Genomic DNA, 10,080 nt, shown 5'->3' on the forward strand with positions numbered 1-10,080 from the left:
AGGTCTATAATTTCCTTTTTGCTTCCTTGCCCCCTTCTTAAATAGCGGAGTGACATTTGCAATCTTCCAGTCCTCCGGAACCATGCCAGAATCTATCGACTTTTGAAAGATCATCGCTAATGCCTCCGCAATCTCCACAGCTACTTCCTTCAGAACACGAAGCCTGTCAAGTCCTGACAAAATGTTATATATTTCAATAAGAGCTCCTCTCATTCTCCTAAACTCTGGAGAGTACTGACCTGGTCTACTCAATCCATGTATGGCAGTCATTTGGAACTAGTTGAGTGAATCTTTCTTTTTTCCACTTTCCACGGGAAGGAACTGTGATGATGTTGCCCTGGCCAATGTTGTAAATATTATTTGCTTTGATCTTCTTAGGCTGGATAATTTGCCTGTAATCCTCAGTCATGGGGTGAAAGTAACTAGTGAACTTTAATGCAATGAGAAATTGGTTCAGTTCTTGGTGTTCTCCGTTAATCAGCCTTGAACAGGTTCCATGGATTAAATGCAGAATATCTAATGAGGAAGGATAATTATGCATGGATTATTGGAGCATAGATTTCCTGACAAGTGTTCCCCACTGGAAACACAAGCAGAATATCTCCTCGCATGTAAAGCAAAGGATGAAGAGTGGAACCCTGGATATTACTCAAAGTATGACAAGAAAGAAAAAGTACAGACATAGAAATCCATGTTCAGTGTCACAGAGCAACTTTTAGTCAAAGAAACTAAAGAAGGAAGTTTAAAAGAGTAGAAGCTATTTTTGTTATGTTTTTGATCATCGTTATTCACAACCTGTGGGGGGGAAGCATGGTAGTGTGGTGGTTAGCACAACGCTTTACAATACCAGCGACCCAGATTCAATTCCCACTGCTGCTTGTAAGGAGTTTGTATGTTCTCCCAGTGACTGCATGGATTTCCTCCGGGTGCTCTGGTTTCCTCCCACAATCCAAAGACATACCAGTTGGTAGGTTAATTGGTCATTGTACATTGACTTGTGATTAGGCTGGGATTGCTGAGTGGCAGGGTTCAAAGGGTCTATTTTGTGCTATATTTCAATCACAAATAGTGGTGTTAATGTTCTTACCTACCACCACCTAAGCCTCTGTATCCAAAGCATCATTCTCTACAATTTTCGCCATCTCCAAAAGGATCCTATTACCCCTACCACCCCGCTATCCACAGGGATCACTCCCTCTGTGATTCCGCTGTCAATTTTTCTTGAGTAGGTTCCATGTTGTTCCTTTGTTTTGTAGCTGCCTGCAGGAGGACAAATCTCACAGTTGTATTCTCTATACATACTTCAACAATAATTACACTTTGAATCTTGAATTCGTCCCTCTCCAGTAATCTTCCTCCCGGCACTTATCCCTGCAAGTGGCCAAAGTGCTACACCTGCCCATACACCTCCTCCCACACCTTCGCCCTCACCTCCACTCAGGGCCCCAAACAGTCCTTCCAGGTGAGGCAACACTTCACCTGCGAATCTGCAGGGGTCGTCTATTGCATCCGGTGCCCCTGAAGCTGTCTCTTTTACATTGGTGAGACCCGTCTTAAATTGGGGAACGCTTTGTTGAGCATCTCCTCTCCATCCACCAAAGCAGAAATTTGCTTTGGCCAAGTATTTTAATTCCGATTCCCATTCCTGTTCCAACATGTCAGTCCATAGCCTCCTCTTGTGCCACAATGACAGCACCCTCAGGATGGAGAGCAACACCTTATATTCCGTCTGGGAAGCCTCCTACCTAAAGGCATGAATATCGAATATTCCTTCCCTCCCCCGCCCCTCTTCTCTATTCCCCATTCTTGCCTCTTATCTCTTCTCACATGCCTATCACCTGCCCAGGGTCCCGTCTCCTTCACTTTCTTCTTTGGTCCAGTCTCCTTTCCTATCAGATTCCTTTCCTCTCCAGCCCTTTATCTTTCCAACCCAACTGGCTTCACCCACTGCCTTCTAGACATCTTCCTTCCCCTCTCCAACACCCAACTGGTTTTATTCTGGCATCTTCCACCATCCTTTCCAGTCCTGAGGAAGGGTGTCGGCCTGAAACGTCAACTGTTTATTCATTTTCATAGATGCTGCCTGACTTGCTGGGTTCCTCCAGCATTTTGTGTGTGTTGTTCTGGTATTAATGCCCTTCCACCTTCTCTCTTCCTGTCTGATTATGGATTTCTAACATCGATGTTAGTTTGCTTTTGGACTGAATAGAAATAGTTTGGTTTCTGCGTGGGAATATTAACTTACATGAACTTTGATGGAGCAGAAGTTTACACTTACCCTTATTTTTTCTCTCTCTTGTTTGAATTTGTTATCTCACACAGTGGGTTAAACAAGTTTACCATAGCTTCCTGCTTCAGTACAGAATGCAGGGACAGTATTGAATACCTGATGTAATGTGCGTACAGTTATGGAAGTTAAACTACTGCACTAGGAGAGAGGAAAAGATGGCGCGACGCAGCGCACGTGTCCGTTCTGAATTGATATCGATATGTCTTAACTAGGGAGCCGTGCAGAATCCTGATTTGATGGAGACAGCCGTGAGAAGCACGGAGGAACACCTGGAGAAACTTCTGAAATGCCCGCTTCGCTGCCACTGCCACTCGGAATCTCCGGAGGGGAAGGCCCCAAATCCTCAGCTTTGCCTATTGCCTGTTGCTGGGGCCGGGACCGAAGCGCTCGGCGGAGATGGTGCTCAGTGTCGGAGAGCTGGTCGGAGGCTCGGAGTTTTCGGACGGACTCAGAGTTGGACTGTGGTCGGATGCTGCATCGGCAAGTTTGCGGCGCTGGAGGTTCACCGTCTGCGCGAGATGATGGGACTTTCAAGAGACTTTGAGACTTTTACCTTGCCCATGGTCTGTTCTTATTAAATTAGGGTATTGTTTTGCACTGTTGTAACTATATGTTATAATTATGTGGTTTTTGTCAGTTTTTAAGTCGGTTTCTCATGTGTTTCTGTGATATCATTCTGGAAAAACATTGTATCATTTCTTAATGCATGCATTACTAAATGACAATTAAAGAGGACTGTGTGTCTTCATAATCTAACCTAATCTAATATGTTGGTGCCTGGTGTTGACCAAGATTACTAGTAAATGTAATAATTGCATTTTCGGATATACTCTGAATTAGAGTTAGATTTAATTCTAAAATACTGAATTCAAACAATAGCAACACCTCCATTACCTGAAAGCAGATGAATTTAAGCTGTTAGTCAAATGATCTGTTACTTCAGTGATTTGATCTGACTTGCTCACCCACCTGCAGTTTCAGAATAAAGCATTCCATTCCCACCACATCCTTTTTCCTTTAATCTTAGTTAACAGATGTTCAAAAACTATACAATTACATGACCTGTGCTTGTTGCAATATCTATTAGCTGATTCTCCCCTGAAAGGACGGGTTGTTCACTCCAGGTTCCTTTGCCTCAGGTTTCGCCCCACACTTTGCCATGAAAGCTCACCCAGTTATCATACGTTTCATGTCAGCCGACAATTCAACCTCACAGGAGCATCCAATACCCAGGCAGGACATGATGTCCAAGTACAGGCATTCTTTATGAATGGTTTCCAGATTAGAGTGGAATTTGAGTTTACTGCCTTTTGAAACTGAGCTCAACTCACTCAGCTCGGACAACTTTTGTCACTGTTCTCTAGTTTTCACGACTTAGGAAACCAAACTGAAACCATCCAGCATTTTTAGCATTGGAATTAATTAAGTTAAAAATTTCAATACAATTAAATTAAAACCCTTTGCTAGCATAGATAAACCAAACACATGTTCAGATATTTGTTGTATATGTCAGATCTTGATGTTTTATCCCATCAGCTTTGGATTGGTTACCCAGACTCCATCCAGCATGCACAGCTAATCCACGTTAATCTTAATTCGTATTTCTGAATATAATTTTTCTCAAGGGCAAATCACCAGTGTATCTTTTAACTTTGTTGAGAAACTCTCCTAATGACTTTATATCTTCTCGAAATAAAGTGCCCATTTCCTCTGAATATTTACTGACCAATTTGTGTAAGTGTAGAGAGGGCACAGTCAGTGCGGATCAGCAATAACATCTGTACAATTGCACAATTACAGAAGTTTCTCTGTAACTTCCACCATCTCCAATCACATCTTTCCCTTCTCCACTTTCCACAGAGATCACTCCCCACATGACTCCTTTGTCCATTCATCCCTCCCCACTGATCTCCCTCTTGGCACTTATCCTTGCAAGTGGAACAAGTGCTCCACCTGCCCCTACACCTCCTCTCTCACTACCATTCAGGGCCCCAAACAGTCCTTCCGGCTGAGACAACCTGTCCGGCGCTCTCTCTGTGACGTCCAACATAGATCAGGAGACCATTTCACCGAGTACCTTTGCTCCATCCGCAGGAAGAGACAGAATCTCCTGGTGCCCACTCATTTCAATTCTACTTCGCATTCCCATTCCAACATGTCATTCCATGGCCTCCTCTACTGCCATGATGAGGCCACACTGCAACATCTTATATTCCGCATGGGTATCTTCCAACCTGATGGCATGATCATTGATTTCTCAAAATTTCAGTAATTGCTACACGTTCTTCACCATGCCCCATTCCTGTTTCCCTCTCTCACTTTACCTCCTTATCTGCACATCACCTCCCTCCAATGCTCCTCTCCCTTTCCTTTCTTCCATGGCCTTCTGTCCTCTCTTATCAGATACCCCCTTCTCCAGCCCTTTATCTCTTTCATCAATCAACTTCCCAACTCTTTACTTCACCCCTCCCTCTTTCCCAGTTTCACCGATCACTTACCACCTAGTACTTCTTCCTCCCCTCCCCCACCTTCTTACTCTGACTTTTATCTTTTTTCCAGTCCTGATGAAGGGTCTTGGCTCGAAATGCCAACTGTTCACTCTTTTCCATATATAGCCCCTCCGGCCAGCCTCAGGGTCACTCGGCTCGCTGTCGTCTTGGGAAACAGCCCTCGGCCCCGCCAAACTGGGTAATAGTTTATGTGGATGCTGTGTGATGTACCCCACCCCGCCCAAATAACAGACAATACACCAGATACAATTAAATGATTTACAGTTTGTAGGTATTACTGGAACTATATAATTAATAGTGAATAAAATATAAAAGGAAAATAAATGGCGCCACACTTATCAAAGTTCAATCTCTTCGTGCACAAAAAAGTTGGAGCTCAAGACCCTTCTTCTTCACCCTGCGACCCCTCGGACCACCTCGACCGGCGGCCTGGGACCAACAACGGTGGTCGACCAGACGCTCCACACGAGTCCGTCTCTGTCTCCCCTCCTCGCCAAACACCCAGCTCGGGGTCCGACCCCGTTAGCGGACTCACAGCACCTGGTCCATTCTCTGTCTCTCTCTCCCACCTTCTGCCCCAAAACCCCGCACATACAGTATCTTCAAATACACCAAAACCATAACAACTATCCCAATTGGTTCATTCGTCCTCATATCAATAGATAATACAAAACAAACTGCTAGCGGGAAGGACTTTCTCAGCGTTTAACATAACAAAGAAGCATTCCTAAGTATAACATAACAAAGAAGCCTTTTTAGTTAGGCTAGACAATAACATAAAAGACGAAACCCCCTTACACATAGATGCTGCTTGGCCTGCTGAGTTCCTCCAGCATCTTGTGTGTGTTGCTTTGACTTTCAATATCTGCAGATTTTCTCTTGTTTGTATATAACATCTGCATGCTGACTGTCAACACAGACCTACCTCAAGGATGCATGCTTAGACCACTGCTCTACTCTCTCCACACGTATGACTGTGTGGCGAAGCATAGCTGAAACACTATCTATAAACTCATTGGAGTGGCTAAGGCTGAGGGGAGATCTGATAGTGGTTTATAAGTTTATGAGAGGTGTAAGATAAGAGTATTCAGAGAGTATCTGTTTTTCAAGGTTAAAATATCTAATACCAGAGGGCATGCAATGAAGGTGAAAAGAGATAGATTCAAAGGGTTGGTTTTCACTCCGAGAGTCATGGATGCCTGGAATGTACTGCCTGGTATGGTGGTAGAGGCATGTAGGAGGGGTGTTTGATAGGATCGTAGCCTAAGGTAGAAGGAGATGAGTTATTAACTTCAAACTTTCTGCATAATCACTCAAAGAGTTGAACTGCACGTGCATGTAACGAGAGCTGTATAACTCATCTCCTTCTACCTTAGGCCATGAACTTATCAATGACCCCTGCTGTGGACACTTTCTGGAGGTCCAAGGTCCGTATGCTCCATGACCACTGAACTAAGTGTGTAAATGTAGGAGGGAACTTATGTTGAAAAATAAATGTGCTAGGTTTTCTAAAATTGATTCCTTCTACCTTAGGCCACGAACTTATCAATCACCCCTCGTACATTAGAGCAGGGTTTCTCAACTGGGGTTCCGGGCAACCCGAGGGCTACGCGAGAGATCATAATTTTTTTAAAAGACATTTTTTGTTAACTTCACACAACGTGCAATGTTAGTACTTGCATTGGTGGGCAGTGATTGGGCAGCCCTGTCAGCAATCTCATTAGCGGTCTCTCAATCCAGTATAGCAGTGCACAGTAGGACTGTGTTTATTTGGTTGAGTCCTCTCCTTCCTGAATTACCTCCTCCAACTTCCCCTTATGCGCCACCAACTGACTTATGGGAGTGAACAAACTTTACCGGTGTAGTAGGAAATTGGAGGGACATTTTCCTTCTGAAGATGGTGCAATGTGGTGATTTTTGAAGAGGAGGATTCTAGGCCTATGGACAATTCTGATAAGGTTAATACTGAAGAACTATAATCTTCTAAGTCATTTCACTGCACTAGTGCAACAACGGACACAAAAAAGTCTCTCCTTACTTATAAGCTGATTATTTACTGATGTTATTTATCAATGGGTTTTACATGTGTTATGAATCTGCAGCAATAGAGATAAATTTGAGTCAATTTTTTATAAAAGAAACAACGACATATATTAACTTCTACTCAAATTAACATGGAACAGTAACCGAATCGATTAACTTGAACGGATGTTAACAGCGTTATGCTTCTATGGTTATCAAACGATCAAACTTAAAGAAAATTCTCAACAGATCTCATTTAAGCACAGTCTTAAGGTGGTAGTTTAATAAGTCCATATGATTTATGAAATAACTGAGAGGAGAGACTTCTTGAACCTTGTGATGAAGAAAAGTCAAAACTGCAGACACCAGTTTTCTGAAGTTGTGACGCAGAATACGAATTCTCAGAGCAACTGACCTTTCTGACAGAAGTGGTCATCGCACAACCCAAACCATGTAAGGGTTAACAAAACGTGCATGCCATGTACAGACGGTTCCAAGTGTCAGTCACGCCCGTAATGCGCTGAATGCCGCTGGTTAACCCCAACCCCTCTGGGCTTCGTTCGGATTCTTCACTCTCACTCTCTCTTCTTCTCCGATGGCGTAACTACCAACGATGAGTTCCTACCAAAACGAATTACGCAACAACTGCAATCTCCCCTTATATACCAGTTAGAACATGCCATCACGTGACATCACATCACCCCACTATCACAAGACTATTACATCATTCTAATGGCACAAGACTATTACATCATTCTCACGGGATATATAACACATGGACTGGTGATCCAAGTTGTCCTATTCCATTGTGTCTCATCTGCGGCAAGCAACTTACAAATGTAGCAATGGCTCCAGCAAAATTGAAAAGACACAACTACAAATCACAGCTATATGACACATAGAAGTGCCTATTTTGAATGGCTATTGGAATCTCAAAACAAACAGAGTAATGCTTTTGTTAATAAAGTCACAGTCAGTAAAAGAATTCAGGAAGCAAGTTATTTAGTAGCAGAACTTGTTACACAGAAAAAGAAAAGACACACAGTTGGTGGGAATCTAATAACACCAGCATGTAAAATTATAGTGGGTAAAATGCTAGGACAAGACGCAGCACGAGAAATTGAAAAAGTTTCACTCTCAAACAGTATGATAAGTCAACATATTGATGACATGTCACGTAATGCTGAAGAAGTTTTGTGTGATAAACTGAAAAGCAACAGCTTCTCTGTCCAGGTGATGAGTCAACAAACTTCACCAATAAATGTCATGTTGCAGCATGTGTAAGATTTGTAAATGATGGTGAAATTCAAGAAAACTTTTTCAGTTGCGAAGAGCTGCCTGGAACAAGCAAAGGCCAAGATATACTTAATGTTTTGTCTTCATATCTGGAAACAAAAGATCTGTCTTGGAGGAACTGTGTTGGCATCTGTACTGATGGTGTCCCAGCAATGGTCGGCTCCATGAGAGGTTTCATTTGTCTTGTAGAAAAAGAAACTCCTGGCGTTGTCACAACACATTGCTTTCTTCACAGAGAGGTGCTGATGCCAAAAACTCTTGGAGATGAAATGAAAAAAACTCTTGATGATGCTACAAAAATGGTTAACTTTATTAAACAAAGACCAGTTCGCTCAAGGATGTTTAAAAACTGTGTGAAAACCCGGACAAAGAGCACATCATCTCCTGCTATACAGAGGAATCTGGTGACTTAGAGTTCTCAACAGGGTGTTTGAGCTGAAAGAAGAATTGAAAAAATGCTTTCAAGATTTTGCTGAATGCTTTGAAGATGAAGAATGGCTGCAGAAACTAGTTTACTTAGCAGACATTTTTCATCATATGAACCAGTTGAACAAGTGTCTGTAAGGTCCTGGAGAAAATGTTTTGACTTCAAGTGATAAGATCCTTGTATTTAAAAGGAAATGATCTTTGGAAAAATCATGTTGCAAAAGGAAATCTTGAAATGTCTCCACTGCTGCTTGGACTTGAGAATGAGGAAGGATATCAGAAAGTCTCAAGTCTTATTGAAAACCACCTGGAAGAACTGCAGAACAAAATTGAACAGTACTTTTCCTCCCTCGTAGTACAAATCTATGACTGGACAAGGGACCCTTTTTCTGAATCTTCTTCTCAGTCTGAGAACTTGACTGTGAGAGAAGAGGAAGAACTTGAGCTGCAGTCTGATTGCGCTCTTAAGATGAGACTTACTGACCTGCTCCCGGACATGTTCTGAATTTCTGTGAAAGAAGAGTATTGTGCCATTCATAGGAAAGCAATGAATATTTTGCTGCAGTTTTCAACTCTTACTTGTGTGAGTAAGTTTTTTTCTTGTTTAACAAACATCAAGAGCAAGGATAGAAATGGTCTCATTCCAGTTGAAGGTGAAATCCATGTGTGCTCATCTCAAGTTCGACTCAGAATTGAGCATTTGTGCAGCAAAGAATAAGCACACAGGTCTCACATGCTAGGGCTATATTTGAGCCTGATCATGTCACTTAGTCAGAAGATGTTTTTCAACATATTGCATAAAATTGTCTTAGGCTATATTTTTATTAATATTATGGATTATGGTATTTAGTAACTTTACTATTCAACATTGTCAATAAATTTTCATGTTGTAAGTAGCATTAATTAAAGTCAATTTATACCCTTTATTTAAATTAAACCTACCAAGCCTACCTTCAGAAAAAATAAATCCCATTTTAGCTTAAGCGAGTTATTTAAGAAAAATTTATTATTTTTGCCTTATGAGTTTAAAATTTATGAAAGGGAAAGAAAGATTAATTTCAAGAAAGGTAAGCTAAGCTTAACTACCTGTTTTTTTCCACTAAAAGCTGGCTAGAAATTCATTCTCTACTCAAAAGAGCATTGATAATTATTTTTGGATTTTTACAGTATATCTGCAACTTACTGATCACGCTAACGTACCGTGAACTGTAGATATAATAACTTCTACGCAGGGGTCCCTTGAGACCTGAAAATTATTTCAAGGGTACCTCCAGATCAAAAGGTTAAGAAAGGCTGCATGAGAGGGGTTTAAAAGATCAGCACATGGATGTAAGGAAGATGGAGGGATATGGACATGGTGTAGATAGGAGGGAGTAGTGTTTGGGTGTTTTTGACTTGCTTTTTAGCTGATTCGGCACAACATTGTGAGAGCCAAATGGTCTGTTCACGTGCTGTACTGTTCTATGTTCAATGTTTGCTCTATGACGACACCACTGTTGTTGGCAGAATCCCGGATGACAATGAAGAGTTTTACAG

General features: G+C 41.9%; 1 protein-coding gene across 1 annotated transcript in view; it reads left to right on the forward strand.

Moving 5' to 3' along the window:
• The window catches only part of LOC134357429 (uncharacterized), a 65,950-nt gene extending 62,960 nt beyond the window's left edge, over window positions 1-2,990 (forward strand). Inside the window, exon 4 of the mRNA XM_063069003.1 lies at window positions 2,503-2,990. Coding sequence (XP_062925073.1) covers window positions 2,503-2,868 — 366 coding nt within the window. The 3' untranslated portion in view covers window positions 2,869-2,990. The remainder of the gene's footprint in view (window positions 1-2,502) is intronic.
• Window positions 2,991-10,080: the final 7,090 nt, after the last annotated feature.

Source organism: Mobula hypostoma, chromosome 16 (assembly GCF_963921235.1).
Source record: "Mobula hypostoma chromosome 16, sMobHyp1.1, whole genome shotgun sequence".
Taxonomy (NCBI): Eukaryota; Metazoa; Chordata; class Chondrichthyes; order Myliobatiformes; family Myliobatidae; genus Mobula; species Mobula hypostoma.